This window comes from Salvelinus namaycush, chromosome 16 (assembly GCF_016432855.1).
Source record: "Salvelinus namaycush isolate Seneca chromosome 16, SaNama_1.0, whole genome shotgun sequence".
In the NCBI taxonomy this organism is placed as follows: Eukaryota; Metazoa; Chordata; class Actinopteri; order Salmoniformes; family Salmonidae; genus Salvelinus; species Salvelinus namaycush.
Genome location: NC_052322.1, coordinates 19,240,489 through 19,261,740, shown reverse-complemented (window position 1 = coordinate 19,261,740; position 21,252 = coordinate 19,240,489). Strand labels below are relative to the sequence as shown.

General features: G+C 40.9%; 1 protein-coding gene across 1 annotated transcript; it reads left to right on the top strand.

The window, feature by feature from the left end:
* Nucleotides 1-2,363: 2,363 nt before the first annotated feature.
* On the top strand, nt 2,364-21,171 carry LOC120061118 (CD63 antigen-like). Its single transcript, XM_039010674.1, has 8 exons — nt 2,364-2,463; nt 7,788-7,873; nt 16,151-16,339; nt 18,051-18,125; nt 18,246-18,344; nt 20,251-20,397; nt 20,523-20,606; nt 20,746-21,171. The coding sequence occupies exons 2-8, from the start codon at nt 7,808-7,810 to the stop codon at nt 20,809-20,811; spliced, it is 726 nt and encodes a 241-aa protein (XP_038866602.1). The 5' UTR covers nt 2,364-2,463; nt 7,788-7,807; the 3' UTR covers nt 20,812-21,171.
* Nucleotides 21,172-21,252: the final 81 nt, after the last annotated feature.

Genomic DNA, 21,252 nt, shown 5'->3' with positions numbered 1-21,252 from the left:
TTGCCATACCAAGCGGTGATGTAGCCAGCCATGATGCTCTCGATGGTGGAGCTGTTGAACTTTTTGAGGACCTGAGGGCCCATGGCAAATCTTTTCAGCCTCCTGAGGGGGAAGAGGTGCTGCCGTGCCCTCTTCATGACTGTGTTGGTGTGTGTGGACCATGTTAAGTCCTTCGTGATGTGGACTCCAAGGAACTTAAAGCTCTCGACTCGCTCTACAACAGCTCTGTCGATGTGGATGGGGTCGTGCTCTCCCCTCTTTCTGCTATAGTCCATGATCAGGTCCTTGGTCTAACATGCTGACCACACCGCTCGTGTCGCTAGCGGTACACCTACACTGCTCTCGTGCCTTAGCGAGCATTTGCGTGGCCAGGCGCTAGAATATTTGTGACGGTCAATGCGCTGCAAGTCTGGCCTCTCCCATCTTCTCATTGGTTTTTAGGAGCATATACACACGTGGGTGATTGAAAGATGAACTGACATCCACACTCCAGTTGGTTGTAGTAATGCACCGTAAAGTTGGTTGCCAACCGCCATATAAAGTCCAAAGAAGTAAAAAAGAAGCCTGAGGAAGGAGGAGAGATGACGAGAAAGGAATTCGGTTTACCGTTTTATCTGTGGATTCATTGTCGGAGTAGAAGACCTTGTGATTTCAAGTAAAATAACAACCCAATGTTTATATCCCAGAACAAATTAGGTAGCAACAGCAAGCTAGCTAGCTAAATTGCCATAAATGTTTTAACGCTTTTCGACCTGTCCCCAGATTAATATAATTGGTTCAGAGTATGTTTTGATATTTCAACCTACGTGTCCCGATTGTGTCTAGTGTGGGGGTACAAAATCAACATGCGCGCGATGGCGCACATGCGCATCCGGTTTGGTCAGCATGTTACTGACATTGAGGGAGAGGTTGTTGTCCTGGCACCACATCCTCTCTGTAGGCTGACTAATCGCCGTTTGTGATCAGGCCTACCACCGTCTTGTAGTCAGCAAACTTGATGATGGTGTTGGAGTCGTGTGCGGCCACGCAGTCAAATCAAACTTTATTTGCCACATTTGCCGAATACAACAAGTGTAGACTTTACCATGCAATGCTTACTTACAAGCCCTTAACCAACAGTGCAGTTCAAGGAGAAGAAAATATTTACCAAGTAGGCTAAAATAAAAAGTAACACAATAACGAGGCTATATACAGGGGCACCGGTACCGAGTCAGTGTGCAGGGGTACAGGCTAGTTGGGGTAATCTGTACATGTAGGTGGGGGCGAAGTAACTATGTATAGGTAACTATCGAACAGCGAGTAGCAGCAGTTTACAAGAGGTGTGTGGGGGGTCAATGTAAATTGTCCGGTGGCGATATTTATGAATTGTTCAGCAGTCTAATGGCTTGGGGGTAAAAGCTGTTGAGGAGCCTTTTGGTCCTAGGCTTGGCGCTCCGGTACCACGGAGCAGAGAAAACAGTCTATAACTTGGGCGACTGGAGTTTCTGACAATTTTATGGGCTTTCCTCTGACACCACCTATGATATAGGTCCTGGATGGCAGGAAGCTTGGCCCCAGTGATGTACTGGGCCGTTTGCACTACCCTCTGTAGCGCCTTACGGTCAGATACCGAGCAGTTGCCATACCAGGCAGTGATGCAACCAGTCAGGATGCTCTCGATGGTGCAGCTGTAGAACCTTTTGAGGATCTGGGGGCCCATTTCAAATCTTTTCAGTCTCCTGAGGGGGAAAAGGTTTTGTCGTGCACTCTTCACGACTGTCTTGGTATGTTTGGACCATGATAGTTCGTTGATGTGGACACCAAGGAACTTGAAACTCTCGATCCGCTCCACTACAGCTCCGTCGATGTTAATGGGGCCTTTTCCTGTAGTCCACGATCAGTTCCTTTGTCTTGCTCACATTGAGGGAGAGGTTGTTGTCCTGTCACCACACTGCCAGTTCTCTATATATCATGGAACATACCCCAGTCTGTACTAGTGAAACTTGTCTTGTAGCCTCGCGTCTGTTTCGTCCGAGCACTTCTGTATTGAGCGCAACAAATGGATTGATTTAATTATTTCAGTCGTCACTAAGTTAAGTCTACTACACATTTGTTTTAGGCCTACAGTTACATTAAGAAGTGTATGCATTTTACAGGCTAGGGCATCACTGATGAAATTAAATGAATAGTGCTTCGCCTTGAAATATTACAGGCTCAACTGATAGGCCTAATAACTGTTGTGCAAATGGAACTGCTACTGTGTGTACTGTGGATGATAGTGAAACTAGTTGTTGACGGTCATTTTCCATGACCACTTTTTTAATGCTTTCTGGAACCAGATTAGATCATGGAGGGCAATTTAGAGAGGGAGGGGCTTATAAAACGGAGAATTGCTTCGTCAACTTCCCCAACAACTTGTTTCCAAATTTCAACCAACGCCTCACATCGCTTCGCCGCCTCTACTTTTCCAACTTGAAAACAAAGGTAAGTGTTACTTAATTCAAGTTTGTTTTTTCAATTCTTTGATGTTATAATATGACTGTTAAATCTGAAATCCATAAAGAAAGAAAAGGTTAGAGAAAGGGGGAAAAAAATGTTTTGAGAATGCGGAAACGACACGTTTAATTTAAGCTGTAGTCTAATATACCTTTGTCTTTACGGTTACTTAGTAGTCAACTTAACTAATTGAATTTGGTTACGAACGATAAGCTAGAACAATAGTTACATTGTATCCTGCGCCATCTGATTTAACGGTTTGGTTGGTCATTGTTGCCTCAGCGATGGGTGTCGCAGTCTTGATTTTAAAACGTTAATTTAAAAAAAGTCCGAATTCCTATTAGGCTCCCCAGTCAGTAATTGTTCCAATATCAATTGTTTACTCTCTTTAATTTAATAAGCCCATTTGTCACGTCAATCTTGAGGCCTTTCACGGCTAGCGGCAGAACGAATCAATTGTACGGATCTTTGATTTCCATCGGCGGGCACGTTTTTTCACTGGGCCCCATGTGTGCAGGCGCTTGCGCGTTGACATTTTTTAAAGGGTGTAATAGTAAAGAACATAGGCAGCTCGTGTGTTTCAAATTTGGGGAAGCTTACGTTTTAGCCTACCATTTCTACCGATCTGCGTGCCAGTTATGATCATTTTTATATGCGCATTTTCGTGGAACAGTTACATTTCAATAACGTTTTCATTTCTCAAAGTCATTGTCATGTGTTTAATAATAAAAATCTGAAGTAAAATGATACAAATCTTAAAGTTTAATTTCAACTATGGCGAGAGCACTAGCCTCTGCCATATGGACACATTAATGCACTGTGCTCCATTGGCGGCTAAAGAAATGAGAGCATAAAACTCCCGAGATAGACTATAGGCCAGTGTAGCAGTAGGGCATATCTTCCATAGTCAACTAACTAAAATGCATAGGCATAAAGCCGACAATTTAAAAACAGTGAAATATCCGGATGAAAATGCAGGTTCTTTCAATCACATTAATCTCTCTACTCCGCCTGTCTGCCTCCCTTTCGATCTGTCTTGATTAGTTATTGAAGTCCAACGTATTAAAATCATGACTGGGTCTGGCCCAAAGCTGTAGCTAGCGACTTTCCAATATTATATCAACTAGCCTATTCAAACTTGAGTAAAAGTAAAGATACCTTAATAGAAAATGACTCAAGTGAAAGTAACCCAATAAAATACTACTTGAGTAAAAGTATTTGGTTTTAAATATACTTAAGTATAAAAAAACAAATGTCATTGCTAAAATATACTTAAGAATCAAAAGTAAAAGTATACCCAATTTCAAGTTCCTTTATTAGGCAAACTATTCCTACCATTACAAAGTTTGGGGTCACTTAGAAATTCCCTTGTTCTTGAAAGATATTTTTTTTTCATTTAAAATAACATCAAATTGATCGGAAATACAATGTTATTAATGTAGCTGGAAACGGCTGATTTTTAATGGAATATCTACATTTATCAGCAACCATCACTCCTGTGTTCCAATGACACATTGTGTTAGCTAATCCAAGTTTATTATTAAAAGCCTAATTGATCATTAGAAAACCCTTTTGTAATTGTTAGCACAGCTGGAAACTGTTCTGATTTAAAGAAGCAATAAAACTGTCCTTCTTTAGACTAGTTGAGTATCTGGAGCATCAGCTTTTGTGGGTTCGATTACAGGCTCAACATGGCCAGAAACAGAACAAAGCACTTTCTTCTGAAACTCATCAGTCTATTCTTGTTCTGAGAAATGAAGGCTATTCAATGTGAGAAATTGGCAAGAAACTGAAGGTCTCGTACAACGCTGTGTACTACTCCCTTCACAGAAAGCTCTAACCAGAATATAAAGGAGTGGGCGGCCCCGGTGCACAACTGAGCTAGAGGACAAGTACATTAGAGTGTCTAGTTTGAGATATAGACACCTCACAAGTCCTCAACTGGCAGCTTCATGAGATAGTACCCGCAAAACACCAGTCTCAACGTCAACAGTGAAGAGGCGACTCTGGTCTGCTGGCCTTCTAGGCAGCGCTGCAAAGGAAATGCCATATCTCAGACTGGGCAATACAGCAAACAAAGCGAGGCTGTATACAAGGGGTACCGGTACAGAGTAAATGTGCGGGTGCACCAGTTAGTCGAGGTAATATGTACATGTACAAGATTTAAAGTGACTGCATTGATAATAAACAGAGAGTAGCAGCAGTGTAAAAGAGGGGTCTGGGTAACCCTTTGATTAGCTGTTCAGGAGTCTTATGGCTTGGGGATAGAAGCCTTTTGGACCTAGACTTGGCGCTCCGGTACTGCTTGCCATGTGATAACAGAGAGAATCGTCTATGACTAGGGTGGCTGGAGTCTTTGCCAATTTTTGGGGCCTTCCTCTGACACTGCCTGTTATAGAGGTCCTGGATGGCAGGAAGCTGCTAATCATTCAAAATGTAATGAGTACTTTTGCATGTCAGGGGAAAATGTATGGAGTAAAAAGTACATTATTTTCTTTAGGAATATAGTGAAGTTAAAGTAGTCAAATCTAAATAGTAAAGTACAGATACCTAAAAAAAAACTACGTAAGTAGTATTTTTACTTGAGTACTTTACACCGCTGAACAGCAATTTAAAAAAAAAAATATATATATATAAGCTAATGATTCTCTGGTCATGCTCCCTGGTGAAGTATTTTGAATGATTTTATTCAGACAGGAGTAACTGTATAATTTAGGCGAAACATCAATTTACTTTGGGCAATCCAGCATCCTAAAGGTGTCCTGCATGCTTGCCAGCCGAAAAAGTTCGGAAGAGTTTGTGCATATATTATGACAACAATTTGTGACGTTCTTGTTCGTTTTGGACTTCAGCACGTTTTTTCGGCTGTTCCGGCACAACATTTTTCTGGAGGCAAACTAAAGTCGTATCCGTCTACGCCCCTTCGTCAGTGATTGGTCAACAGTGGGATTTTTCACAAAATGATTTCCTTCAATGAGAGAGGACTTGTTTTCATGCACATTTTCTAATAAAAAAATACTGCATCAAACATCTTAGTCACACAACTTTACATCTAAGATCTCCTTGGAAAAACGTCTAAATTAATGACTCTTAACAATGCACTGTGAACCAGCCAACTTTACTCTCCAATTCGCAAGAGGCTGAAACCAGAGATCTGTATATAATGACAAGATGCTCATGTCTCCGCCTAACAATGGGAGTATTTGTCCCAGAGGCAGGCGACAAGCTTAGGTCTGCATATAATTCCCATATAAACTCATTTTGGTTTATCCTGGACATATTTTGGCAAGTGTGATCCCTTTCGCTTTGCCTCTTCCTCTCTGCTGAAACTATATCAACGGAGAAAGCATCTGGGTGAGTGAAACAGCGCCTCCCTATATGTAGCCCATGTATCTGATGCTGTCTGGCCAGAAATAGTGTGACATGCCATACTCTTTTGGTCCAGACAGCATTAGATACAAGGTCTACACATACTGAGACAGAGGGGCGCTGTTTCGCTCGCTCGGATGCTTTAACTGAGCTTTAACTGAGATTGATGAATCTTTCTGTCGGCGCGCGTCTCAGTCAAATAAATGATCAATATTTTATTTGTACGGGCAAGGAGGTACGGTAGGGCGGGCCTGGCCCTCTAAGGCCTACCCATAACGCCGGCCCTGCAGGCCTTTCCAGCTCTGTGAACTAAAGTAGCCTAATCTGAAATGGGACCGATTTTTACAAACAATTAACTAAATTTAATAGGCTATGGTGGCCTCTTAATGACCTGTGTCACCCAATAGACACTGAACAAAAATATAAACGCCACATGCAATCATTTCTAATATTTTACTGATTTACAGTTAATATGAGGAAATCAGTCAATTTAAATAAATTCATTAAGCCCTAATCTATGGGTTTCACTTGACTGGAAATACAGATATGCATCTGTTGGTCACAGATACCTATAAAAAAAAAAAGAGCATGCATCAGCAAACCAGTCTATCTGGTGTGATCACCATTTGCCTCACGTAGCGCGACACATCTCCTTCACATAGAGATGATCGGGCTGTTGATTGTGGCCTTTGGAATATTGTCCCACTCCTCTTCAATGGCTGTCCCAAGTTGCTGGATATTGGTGGGAACCGGAACACGCTGTCGTACATGTCGATCCAGAACATCCCAAACATGCTCAATGGGTGAAATGTCTGAGTAGCAGGCCATGGAAGAAGTGGGACATTTTCAGCTTCTAAGAATTGTGTACAGATCCTTGCAACATGGGGCTGTTTATTATCATGCTGAAACATGAGGTAATGGTGGCGGATGAATGGCAAGACAATGGTCCTCAGGACCCCGTCACGGTATCTTTGTGCATTTAAATTGCATTCGATAAAATACAATTGTGTTCATTGTCCGTAGCTTATGCTTATGCCTACCCATACCATAACCCCACCGCCACCATGGGGCACTCTATTCACAAGGTCTGCCATCTTCCCGGTACAGTTGAAACCGGGATTCATCCGTGAAGAGCACACCCACTGACGTTGGTTACGACGCCAAACTGCTTTTATTGCCTCCAGCACACGGTGCACCTGTGGAATGATCATGCTGTTTAATCAGCTTCTTGATATGCCACACCTGTCAGGTGGATGGATCATCTTGACAAAGGAGAAATGCTCACTAACAGGAATGTAGACATACTTTACCAGTCAAAAGTTTGGACACCTACTCATTCTGGGGTTTTTCTTAATTTTAAAAACTATTTTCTACATTGTAGAATAATTGTGAAGACATAAACTATGAAATAACACATGGACTCATGTAGTATGCAAAAAAGTGTTAAACAAATCAAAATATATTTTAGATTCTTCAAAGTAGCCACCCGTTGCCTTGATGACAGCTTTGCACACTCTTGGCATTCTCTCAACCAGCTTCAACTGGAATGCTTTTCCAGCAGTCTTGAAGGAGTTCCCACATATGCTGAGCATTTGTTGGCTGCTTTTCCTTCACTCTACAGTCCAACTCATCCCAAACCATCTCAATTGGGTTGAGGTCAGGTGATTGTGGAGGGATTGAGGTCAGGTGATTGTGCAGAACTCCATCACTCTCCTTCTTGGTCAAATAGCCCTTACACAGCCTGGAAGTCTGATGGGTCATTGTCCTGTTGTGTGTTTAGCAGAGCTAAACACACTAGGCCTAGGCGATGAAGCAACAAGTGATATCCTAAAACTCCTCCACACCATTTTGTATTTAATACATAATAACAATAATAATAATAATAATAGTAATAACTCTTTAGTCTCACTAGATAAAATGTATTTTTCTTTGTCTTGAGCCAGGGTCTTGATCCGGACTCACCATGGGTGTCGAGGGAAGAATGAAATGTGTGAAGTACCTACTCTTCTTTTTCAACTTCATCTTCTGGGTGAGTAATGCAGGTGGAGGTTTGGAATCCTGACTGGCTAGGATGTGCTGCTTCTGGCCTTTTGAGTTCTGTACATCTGGTGGCACTAATACAACCTGCATCTAGATTGATTGTGAAATGCCTCTGACACTCAGTTAACACAGCTCATGATTCATTAAGGAAGTTTCACAGTTACTCGAACTGAAATAGTTTTAATGTGGTGTATTAGTTTGGTCCATGTGATATGTTCAAGACAAGTTAGGTAATTGGTAGGCTTACTAAGAAAAGTCCCTTTCATTAATACTGAAAATAAACATCTACAAATCTGGAAAAGGGCATGTGATCATCATGACTCTTTACAGCTGTAAAAGTTATACAAGCCTCCTCCACAACTGTCAGTTGTGATATAGTTAGATATGCCACAAAATGAAATTTTTATGTTTGGTGTGGGACTGAGAGCAAGGTTTCTCACTTTCCATTAGCTTACCTCAGTTTCTGAGCCTCTTAATTGTTTGGCATTAAACTGTTATTGTAGTTACTTGACCCAGTTTATATGTAGCCTACAGCTGGTTGTGTATTTTCTAAAATCTATTTATTTCCAACTCGCCAAGACTGTCATTACTTAGTCTTGTAGTTCTCCTATTGTAAGGCCAATACGCAGGAGTCTGTCAGCTGACCCAGGACACACACAAACTCCTATTGGAAATATAAAAAATTGTGTTAATGTTTAACTTCTAAAATTCTATTGAAAGAGGAAGTAATGACTTGAGAGGGAGGGTGTGAGTGAGCATGTGATGAATCTGAGTCTTGTGACCTGTTCAAAGTGTTATGAAAATATCATGTGACTTGTCCTTTTTTTTATGGTCTGCATTCACTGATACAAAGCCTTCATGTGAAAGTTAAGATCTCTTGCCTAATCCATGAGCTATGTTGTAATAAGAGGTCAGAAACCGCATGCGCATCGCTCTGTCCCCATTTAACAAACACCCATCTATTTTTGTGACTACCTGGCCCTACCATTTTGTTTTTGAAGTATTGAAACCAAACCATATGATTATGAAGGTGACTAAGAAGGATTTAGATTACAAATAAATAAATTGTGAAGCTTTTGCGAGTGCTGCACACTAGGCTGACAGGAACATTAAGCGCCCAACATTTAAACATTTCCTTTTTATTAAATCATTATTGTGCATATAGGCTTTGACTTACTCGGAGTTAAATACAAATGAAACAAAACATGCCTTATTCGGTTGTCTACAATGCCTTTGAATTCAGTTTTAGAAACACAAGTTTGGCCAGAATCTGTGGCTTGCGGCTCGTGTGACGGTGCCTGGAGAGCAGGCCAGTAGCGGTAAATACCGTGCTTGCAGAGCCACTGGGGATGCTAAACAACCGTCAGGCCACTCTTGCCAGGCTGGGCATGGATGCAGAGTTGTTTTTGTATTTTTCTATAGTTAGGCAAAATAACCACACCAAAACGGGAAGCGTCTTTGAACGAGGTAAAATGTCAGGCCTATTGTGCCAAAATCAATGACAGCGTATTGAATAGATAATAGAACAAACAAGAACAAAACTTTTAAGAGATTAGGGGTTTTGTTTATAAATACTTTGCTAGAACAACACACTTAGCTAGCTTCCCACCTCGTTCCTTTCTGTTAGCATGTGCACATAGTAAAACATCATGCTTTCTAAAAATACACTTTTCCTGATTATTTAGTTGTGGATGCTACATCACTCCCTCTCTTGGTCCTTCCTCCTTTGTAAGTCACCCTAATTTTTGCACCGCTGTGATTTATCAGTTTCTTTATGAAAATATTTAGCTAACTCCATGACAGTAGTTAAAGCAAGGGGCTATAGCAGCACACAAGTAGCCTACAAATGCATGCTGAGCTGGGCGTGTCCTGAACTCGTAAGTGTGCACTATTGGAGCGGGTGAGAAGGCCAATGCTCCAGTCTTTGGGGAAATTCGCTCCGCACTCCACTCTTCTCACATACTCTGCTACAAAGCAAACATTGGTGACCTATAAAGCTTTACCACTTGCTCTGTAATGTGAGTAGCATTTTGATTTCAAAAACTTTTTTTGAAACCTTAATTTACAAATGTAGAAAAATATAAACATGAATATTCAACATATACAATTTTGTTTATTTGTCAAATTTTTCAATATATCGTTGAACATAATATACTGTACAGACATATCGAAGTTCAAGAGTGGGATCTCTTTGTCTTGTTCCTAGCTCCTAAGCAACTTTGCACTTTATATTTTTGTGTGTTATTTGCTCAATGTTTTTTGCATTATTACCTATAACTTTTGGATATTAGATTTGTGGTCACTCACCAGCATTTTGACCAGAAATACGACATTCCTAAATTGTATTGTTTATTTGTCATTGTGGCAGTTTACAGGAACTCAAGTCCTTTTGTTAACTTCTTATGGCTGGGGGGCAGTATTGAGTAGCTTGGATGAATAAGGTGCCCAGAGTAAACTGCCTGCTACTCAGGCCCAGAAGCTAAGATATGCATATTATTAGTAGATTTTGATAGAAAACACTGAAGTTTCTAAAACTGTTTGAATGATGTCTGTGAGTATAACAGAACTCATATGGCAGGCAAAAACCTGAGAAATTCAACCAGGAAGTGGGAAATCAGAGGTTTGTAGGTTTTCAAGTCTTTGCCTATCCAAGATAGTGTACATTTGGTCTGATTGCACTTCCTAAGGCTTCCACTAGATGTCAACCGTCTTTAGAACCTTGTTTCAGGCTTCTACTGTGAAGGGGGAGCGAATAAGAGCTGTTTGACTAAGGGGTCTGGCAGAATGCCTTGAGCTAAGTCATGTGTGCTGCCGTGAGAGCGAGCTGCGTTCCTTTTCAGACAAAGGAATTGTCCGGTTGGAATATTATTGAAGATTTATGATAAAAACATCCTAAAGATTGATTCTATACGTCGTTTGACATGTTTCTACGAACTGTAATGGAACTTTTTGACTTTTCGTCTGGACTAAGTGCCTGCTCCTTGTGAATTTGGATTTGTGAACTAAACGCGTGAACAAAAAGGAGGTATTTGGACATAAATGATGGACTTTATCGAACAAAACAAACATTGTTGAACTGGGATTCGTGGGAGTGCATTCCAATGAAGGTCATCATCAAAGGTAAGTGAATATTTATAATGCTATTTCTGACTTCTGACTCCACAACATGGCGGGTATCTGTATGGCTTGTTTTGGTGTCTGAGCGCTGTACTCAGATTATCGCAGGGTATGCTTTCGCTGTAAAGCTTTTTTGAAATCTGACAGCGGTTGCATTAAGGAGAAGTATATCTTTAATTCCATGTATAACACTTGTATTGTCATCAACATTTGATGAGTATTTCTGTAATTTGATGTGGCTCTCTGCACTTTAATCGGATGTTTGTTTGCGACAATGCATTTCTGAACATAACGCACCAATGTAAACTGAGATTTTTGGATATAAAAATTAACTTTATCGAACAAAACATACATGTATTGTGTAACATGAAGTCCTATGAGTGCCATCTGATGAAGATCATCAAAGGTTAGTGAATCATTTTATCTCCATTTCTGCTTTTTGTGACTAAGCGCTGACCTAACATAATCGGACACTGTAGTGGGATTAACAACAAGTTTATCTTTAAAATGGTGTATAATACTTGTATGTTTGAGGAATTTTAATTTTGAGATTTCTGTTTGAATTTGGCGCCCTGCACTTTCACTGGCTGATGTCAAATCGATCCCGTTAACCGGATTTCAGCCATAAGAAGTTAACCTGACCTAGAATACCTCCCAATCAAATGCTGACCGCATTACCTCCCGAGAGAATTCTCTTCGGTCATCGTCACAGCCGTGTATATTCCCCCTCAAGCCGATACCACGACGGCTCTTAAACTACACTGAACTTTGTGCAAACTGGAAACCGCATATCCTGAGGCAGCATTTATTGTAGCTGGGAACTTTTAATAAAGCAAATCTGAAGAAAATGCGACCGAAGTTTTATCAACATCTCTCCTGCGCAACTCGCGCCTCAAACGCTCAACCATTGTTACTCTCTTTTCCGGGACGGCTACAAAGCTCTCCCCCGCCCTCCCTTCGGCAAATCAGATCACGCGTCCATTTTGCTCCTCCCGTCCTATATGCAGAAACTAAAACCCGGAACTATCCGTGGTAAGGACAGTTCAACGTTGGTCTGACCAATTGGAATCTATGCTTCATGATTGTTTTGATCACGTGGACTGGGATATGTTCCAGGTTGCCTCTGATAATAACATTGATGTATACACTAACTCTGTGACTGAGTTCATCAGGAAGTGCATTGGGGATATTGTTCCCACTGACAATTTTTAAAACCTATCCAAACCATAGATTGCAGCATTCACACAAAAATGAAAGCATGAAACCACCACATTTAACTACGGCAAGGTAACTGTGAACACGGACGAATACAAACAGTCCAGCTATGCCCTTCGTAAGGCAAACAGGCAAAACGTCAGTACAAAGACAAAGTGGAGTCGCAATTCAGCGGCTCAGACACAATGTCTGGAGTCCCTGACACATACGATCACGCACTCTAAAGGGAAAACCAGCAACGTCACAGACACTTTGAGAGGCTAGTTAAGGATCATATCACCTCCACCTTACCTGACACCCTAGACCCACTGCAATTTGCATACTGCCCCACTAGATCCATGGAGGATGTAATCGCATTGCCTTATCCTATTTGGACAAGGGGAATACCTAGGTACCCTCGAAGCTCAACACTAAATTCTGGGCCCTGGGTCTGAACCCCGCCCTGTGCAACTGGGTCCTGGACTTCCTGACGGGCTGCCCCCAGGTGTTGAAGGTAGGCAACAACACCTCTGCTACGCTGATACTCAACACAGTTCCCACAAGGGTGCGTGCTCAGTCCCCTTCTGTACTCCCTGTTCACCCATGACTGCGTGGCCACGCATGTCTCTAACTCAATCATCAAGTCTGCAGACAACACAACAATGGTAGACCTGATTACCAACAATGACAAGACTGTCCACAGGGAGGAGGTGAGGGCCCTGGCGGAGTGGTGCCAGGAAAATAACGTAAACAAAACGAAGGAGCTGATTGTGGACTTCAGGAGACAGCAGAGGGAGCACATCCCATCCACATAAACAGGGCTGCAGTGACGGTGAAAAGTTTAATATTCCTTGGTGTATATTCTAAAATAAGTAAATATTTTCTAGAAATAGGCATGGAATAATTGATGAGACAACCCATATTCAATAATAGCTTAGGAAAATAACCCAAACTAAAAACATTTCTTTGAATTACCTTGCTTAAACCTAGTGATGCTTTGTGACATCCCTCTGGTAGTGGATCAAAACAAACCTAAAACCAACAAACAAACAACCATGGGGAAACAATAGAAAAATACAGACACTGCCTTCAATTAGGCATTGATCTATACAAACAAATCGTTCTGTAATTGCAAAATGTCATCGGAATACAATATCGAATTAAACAAACATTCCAAAGGATACAGACATTGACAATCTGAAATGGTCCAGCCGCACAGACGGTGTGGTCTTGCGCCTCTTCAACCTCAGGAGGCTTAAGCAATTCGGCTTGGCCCCTAAGAACCTCAAACTTTTAGATGCCCTGTTGAGAGCATTCTTTTGGGCACTATCACCGCCTGATACGGCAACTGCACCGCCCGCAACCACAGGGCTCTCCAGAGGTCACACTGTCTGCCCTCAGGACATCTAAAGCACCCGGTGTCACAGGAAGCCAAGAAGATCAAGGACCTCAGCCATGGCCTGCCCCCCCCCTCCCCACCACCATCTAAAAGCTGGGTCCAAGAGAATGAAAAACAGCTTTTATCTCAAGGCCATCAGTGTGTTAGTCACCATTAGCAGGCCTCCGCCCAGTACCCTGCCTAGAACTTTAGTCACTGACTAGTCTCCTACCACCCGGTTACTCAACCAGCACCTTAGAGGCTGCTGCCCTATGTTCATACTTTCTGAAGGCCCTTTAACTATTGCTGTACATTTACCATTCTATTCTACAGATATACTACATATTCTATCCATATACTGTCTATGTCCCATCATTCAGTACATTCAGAAAGTATTCAGACCCCTCAACCTTTTTCAAATTTTTTTTTTTACGTTAGACTATATAATTAAAAAAAATCCTCTTCAATCTACACACAATGACAAAGCAAAAACAGGTTTTTAGAAATTTTTGCAAATGTATTAAAATGGTCAAATAAACCTTATTTACATAAGGATCCAGACCCTTTGCTATGAGACTTGAAATTGAGCTCAGGTGCATCCTGTCTCCATTGATCATCCTTGATCTTTCTTGATTGAGATTGATTGGAGTCCATCTGTGGTAAATTCAATTGACTGGACATGATTTGGAAAGGCGGTGCAAGTCAGAGCAAAAACCAAGCCATGAGGTCGAACGAGTTGTCTGTAGCGCTCCGAGACAGGATTGTGTTGAGGTACAGATCTGGGGAAGGGTACCAAAACATGTCTGCAGCATTGAAGGTCCCCAAGGACACAGTGGCCTTGTCATTATGGGTTATTGTGTGTAGATTGAGGAGCAAAAACTATTTAATCCATTTTAGAATAGGGCTGTACCGTAACAAAATGTGGAAAAAGTAAATATAATACTTTCCGAATGCACTGTATATATTAATAATCCAGACATCTGACATTGCTCTTCCTAATCTTCCTCTTACATTTAACTTGGTAGATTTTTGTGTATTTTCTTTTATCGTTAGATATTATTGCACTGTTGGAGCTAGAAACATAAGCATTTCGCTACAACCACAATAACATCTGCTAAATGCGTGTATGTGACAATACGATTTGATTTCTTCTTCTCATATTCTTCTCAGGTGTTTAATGGCACACTACATTTCTTTTTACATGATAATCTTAGTGAGTATTTGTATTGCAAGGCTACAATTAATGTCATGGCCTCTTTCTTCTGCATGTTATCATTTTCATCCATCTCCACTATATAGAAACCAGGCATTGACCAATCCTATTCCTAACCCATGGCAAATATTTACATTGGTATTACCTGTGATGAAAGTACCTGAGTTTGGACCGGATGCACCTGGATAATAAAAAAAACTAGGGCAATGACTTATCACACCAGTCAGGTGATATTCCACGGAACTGACCTGCCATTGTGGGTGTAGGTTTTGCTGGGTTCTTCCTCCTGTTAACATTGGGCAATATTGTCTAGGTATTTTATCTTGATACATGACCGAAAGTCAGATCGGTTGTGGTTCGACCAGTTTTGCTCGACATTCTCCGAGCTGTTCCTGGAGCTACTGCACATTTATTTCCAGGACTTTTTTGAAAGGGGGAAATAGGAAGTCTTCATAAAATCTGAGTCAAAACACCTTTATGAAACAGAAAGTGATGATATATCAACATGCTATATAACCCACATTTGACCTAGAGCCTAAACCAATCTAAACTATGGCGCAAATTAGGATCTGGTAATATAGTATATGATTTTTGTTTTTTCCATAATTTCATCATAACTAGTAGCCTGTCCTGTCATCTCTGATTGTAACACACCAGTGAGATTAGGCCTATATTCTAATACATAAATGATCCTTGTCTCCATGTAGTACAGCCTTAATGTAATCGGTCCAGCACCTGTCACCCAATGCATACAGAGGTGTGTTTGTGTGACCCTCCTGTTTACTCAACCTACTCAGGTTGTTGGTTTATTTAAATGACTAGGGCTGGACACCATTAGCAAATAACCATTATAGTAACTGTCATTCTAGAATGAGTGTCTTAAAAAAAAATCAGTAAATGACTTATTTGAATTAGGGCCCCTGTATTAGTTCATTTAAATAACTTAAACGGGAATAAGGCAGGATCTGATGTACACTTGTCTGACATTTACATATTTCTGTACAGCACTTTGACATCAGCTGATGTAAGAAGGGCTTTATAAACACATTTGATTGAAATTTGACATACACTTAAGCACTTTCTTGCCATTTAAAAGTATGACCTCATACAATACCAATTTATCATTCAGTTGTACAGACTACGAACTTGGCTGTACATGTTCGGGGTTTAGGCTAAGTACAATCCTGTGCACATTACATATTTCAAAGTGTTTGTACAACGCAACAGATATTCGATGATTTGTAGAAGCCCATGCATGCATGATGTAAATTAATATTAAATAATTTGAATGATTTTAAGTGTATATTTCTGTGACCTCTAATCATTAAACTCTTTCTTCCATCTCTCCATTTATTTCTCTCTAGCTGTGTGGTCTGGCTCTGGTAGTGCTGGGTGTTTTGGTTCAGGTGGCTCTCCACAGCACCGTAGTGATCAATAATGTCTCAGCCTCATCAGCCCCCTTGGTCCTCATCGTGGTGGGGGTCATCGTCTTCTTCATCGCCTTCTTTGGCTGCTGTGGAGCCTGGAAGGAGAGCTACTGCATGGTCACCATGGTATGTACACATATAACATGACATAACATTTATGAAGGAGAGCTATTGCATGGTCACCATGGTATATTTACATATAACATGACAACCTGTATTAGGGGAGGGGGCTGCTGCATGGTGGTCACCCTGGTATTCCAAACAAAACGTAATGTATCCAAACCATTAACCGCATGCATGTTTGATCTTGTTGAAAGCAGTCTGAACCAACATTTGACAACGCTCCATACTTCTCTTTTACATCTAGGCAACCTTTTATTCCGTAGTGAATCCAGTGTTTGTTACATCCAGACAGACATAACAGATTTTGTTACCTGAATTAGAGGATTTTACAGTAGCTCAATCTAAATCCTTATTAATGTTCAGTTCATCAGCTTATCAATGTGTTAAGTCCTTTAATCTTAAAAAAAGAGCTAATATATACTTTTGTGTGTATGTATGTATGTGTGTATATATATATATATATATATATACACACACAAAAAAAAGTATATGGACACCCCTTCAAATTAGTGGATTCGGCTATTTTAGCCACACCCATTGCTGACGTGTATAAAATCAAGCACACAGCCATGCAATCTCCATAGACAAACATTGGCAGTAGAATGACCTTACTGAAGAAATTGGTGACTTTCAACATGGCACTGTCATAGGATGCCATCTTTCCAACAAGTCTGCCCTACTAGAGCTGCCCCGGTCAACTAAGTGCTGTTATTGTGAAGTGGAAACATCTAGGAGCAACAACGGCTCAGCCGCGACGTGGTAGGCCACGCAAGTTCACAGAAGGAGTGCTGAAGTGCATAGCGTGGAAAAAATCGTCTGTCCTTGGTTGCTACACTCACTACAGACTTCCAAACTGCCTCTGGAAGCAACGTCAGCACTAGAACTGTTCGTCAGGAGCTTCATGAAATGGGTTTCCATGGCCGAGCAGCCACACATAAGCTTAAGATCACCATGCGCAATGCCAAGCGTCTGCTGGAGTGGTGTAAAGCTTGCCGCCATTGGACTCTGGCGCAGTGGAAACGCTGTCTCTGGAGGGATGAATCACACTTCACCATCTGGCAGTCCGACGGACGAATCTGGGTTATGGTAGATGCCAGGAGAAGGCTACCTGACCGAATGAATAGTACCAACTGTAATTTTGGTGGAGAGATAAGTCTGGGGTTGTTTTTAATAGTTTGGGCAAGGCCCCTTAGTTCCAGTGAAGGGAAATCATAACACTACAGCATACAATGACATTCTAGACAATTCTGTGCTTCCAACTTTGTGGCAACAGTTTGGGGAAGGCCCTTTCCTGTTTCAGCATGACAATGCCCCCGTGCACAAGGGGGGCCATACAGAAATTATTTGTCGAGATCGTGTTGAAAAACTTGACTGGCCTACACAAAGCCCTGACCTTAACCCCACTGGACACCCTGGGGATAATTTGGAACGCCGACTGTAAGCCAGGCCTAATCGCCCAACATCCGTGCCCAACTTAACAATTGTTCTTGTGGCTGAATGGAAGCAAGTCCCTGCAGCAAATGTTCCAACATCTAGTGGAAGCCTTTCCAGAAGAGTGGAGGCTGTTATAGCAGAAAAGGGGGGACCAACTCCATATTAATGCCCATGATTTTGGAATGAGAGATTTGACGAGCAGGTGTCCACGTACATTTGGTCATGTAGTGTATCTGAACTCTGCGCTAATATTTATTTTGATCATATATTTTCTCCTAAGTTTTCTATCCTTCTGGGTCTGATCATTATCACTGAGATTGGTGCTGCCATCGCTGGATATGTCTTCAGAGGCAAAGTGAGTATGCTCATGTATTTCAGGCAGCTTTTTTACACATCTGTGTCTCTACAGTAACTGCATGTACAGTCAACATAGTTAACAGGTGGAATTACTAAATTGTTTCTGTCCTCTACTTAGCTGACAGTCATTGTCCATGATGGTCTCAATGACATGGTCACCAAGTACAGCAATGGCACCGCTGAATTCAAGAAAGCCCTGGACAACCTGCAAATTGACGTTAGTATCAACCATTACATCTAACCGAAGAAACAACTGACATGCATTTGATATTTTTAGGTGTAGTAATGTACGACACCACTTACAGTGCCTTCGTAAAGTATTCATACCCCTTGATTTATTCCACATTTTGTTACAGCCTGAATTCAAAATGCTCACCCATCTACGCACAATACCCCATAATGACAAAGTGAAAACATGTCTTAAGGAATTTTAGCAAATGTATTGAAAAATTAAATGGAGAAATATCTCATTTTAAATAAGTATTCACACTAATACTTTGTTGAAGAACCTTTGGCATTGATTACAGCTGTGAGTTTCTGGCTAAGTCTCTAAGAGCTTTCCACACCTGGATTGTGCAACATTTGGCAATTTTTTTTATTATTTTTTTATTCTTCAAGCCCTGTCAAATCGGTTGTTGTCCATTGCTAGACAACCATATTCTGGTCTTGCCATAGGTTTTCTAGTTGATTTAAGTCTAAATTGTAACTCGGCCACTCAGGAACATTCACTGTCTTCTTGGTAAGCAACAGTAGTGTAGATTTGGCCTTGTTTTAAATGGCTGAAAGGTGAATTAATCTCCTAGTGACTGGTGGAGAGTTGACTGAACCAGGTTTTCCTCTTGGCTTTTGCCTGCGCTTAGCTCCATTCTGTTTCTTTTTTATCCTGAAAAACTTCCCAGTCCTTAATTACAAGCATACCCATAACATGATGCAGCCACCACTATGCTTGACAATATGGAGTGGTACTCGGTAATGTATTGGATTTGCCCCAAACATGACGTTGTATTCAGGACAAAGTTAATTGCTTTGACACATTTTTATTATTTCAGTGCCTTATTGCAAACAGTATGCATGTTTTGGAATATTTATATTCTGTACAGGCTTCCTTTTTACTCTGTCTCAATTAGGTTACTATTGTGGAGTAACTACAATGTTGTTGATCCATCCTCTGTTTTCTCCTATCACAGCCATTAAACTCTATAACTGTTTTACAGTCACCATTGGCCTCATGGTGAAATCCCTGAGCGGTTTCCTTCCTTTTTTTCCTTCCTCTCCAGCAACTGAGTTAGAAAGGCTGCCTGTATCTTTGTAATAACTGGGTGTATTGATACACCATCCAAAGTGTAATACTTCACCATGCTCAAAGATATATTAAATGTCAGCTTTCTTTTTTCTTTTAATCTACCAATAGGGGCTCTTTTGTGAGGCATTGAAAAACCTATGGTCTTTGTGGTTGAAATTCACTGCTCGGGGTACAGAGATGAGGGAGTCATTCAAAAATCATGTTAAACACTAATATTGCACACGTTGAGTCCATGCAACTTATGTGACTTGTTAAGCATGTTTTTACTCCTGAACTTAATTAGGCTTGCCATAACAAAGTTGTTGAATACTTATTGACTCAAGACATTCAATCTTTTTGTTTTTTATTTAAAAAAAAAAAAAATTAACATTAAAAAACATAATTCCACATTTTGATATGTAGGCCAGTGACAAATCTCAATTTAATCCATTTTAAATTCAGGCAGTAACATAACAAAATGTGGAAAAAGTCCAGGGGTGTGAATACTTTCTTAAGGCACTGTATTGACTCTGCAAATGTGAAGAGACATTTGTCATAATGTTAAGATGCATTGTGTATGTATTTTGGACTTTATTTGCTTAATTTGGCACCTCCCCATGTAACATTACTCTATCCTTTTAGTGTGAGTCTTCTATGCCATGTTTATCTTGTCTCGTCTTCTGTTGACATTATTAAGCAATATCCTGCCCTGCTTCCGGTCTGTTTTCCCCTCATCTAACCAACAACCTTACTACCTCATTTTGCTGTTGTCTCTTCCTCCATCTGTCTACCTGTGTCATGCTCAAACTTATTCTCACCATTCTTGCTGTTCTTCATCCAGCTGAAATGTTGTGGCGTGACTAACGCCACTGACTGGATAGGCAAGTTCGGGTCTGTTCCAAACTCTGTTCCAGACTCCTGTTGCATCAATGTCACCGCTAGCTGTGGTCAGGGGGCCATGGGGGATGCACTCAAGATACACCAGACGGTAAGGTCCAACACAGTGGTTGATTTATGAAAATGTGAAATAAAATACCAATTCATCCAAGCAAAAATACCTCCAGAACAGTGAATGGGTCGGGAATGACATTTCTGTCTCGGATTGCTATGTAGGGGTGTGAAACAGTTGTAGAGAAGCTGTTGAAGAAGAACCTCATGTGGGTCATTATAGCAGCACTGGTGATCGCTTTCCTGCAGGTAGGAGCAAACACACACAACCAAGTATATACATTTGCACATACAAATCCTGGGCTTGGAAGATCCGCTGGTTGTAGATGCTAGTTCAACACGCACACAATTTTGCATGTTTTCTAACTGTGTTTTTGTGTGTTTTCAGATCATGGGCATCATATTCGCCTGCATGTTGATGGGGGGCATTCGCAGTGGCTACGAAGTCATGTGATCAGTTGGCCAATAGCAGAGGAGTGGCTGACAGTGCAACTGACTGTCAAGTTATGTTCAATAACTTTTTAAAATTTACTTATTCAAGATGTTAAAACACGTGCCTTTGCACTGACGCCGAATATGACTCCTGCCAAGAATATCAATGTTTAGTTATTTTTTAGAAAAGTATATTTTTTATTTAAATAGGGCAGCATTCTCAAGTGTTTTTGAAAGTGAAACGTTCTTAACTTTTGATCTTATGAACATATTCTACCCTAGAATGTATTTTTCATTAAAGCTATTTAATCTGTAATGTCGTTCTTCGTGGTTCCCCAATTTTAAGGATTTTTATTAAAGATTTCAGTCAATACCTTTTCAATTTAGTGTTCATTGACTGATGCCCTCTAGTGTTGTGCTAGTGGAGCATCTGCTGTAGCTCCTCACTGGGCAGAACAGTTGA

Excerpts from the sequence above, each read along its gene's own strand:
- LOC120061118 (XM_039010674.1), top strand. The coding sequence starts at position 7,808 with ATGGGTGTCGAGGGAAGAATGAAATGTGTGAAGTACCTACTCTTCTTT. Across the intron at positions 7,874-16,150 it reads TTTTCAACTTCATCTTCTGG|CTGTGTGGTCTGGCTCTGGT; the intron begins GTGAGTAATGCA and ends ATTTCTCTCTAG. Across the intron at positions 18,126-18,245 it reads GATATGTCTTCAGAGGCAAA|CTGACAGTCATTGTCCATGA; the intron begins GTGAGTATGCTC and ends TCCTCTACTTAG.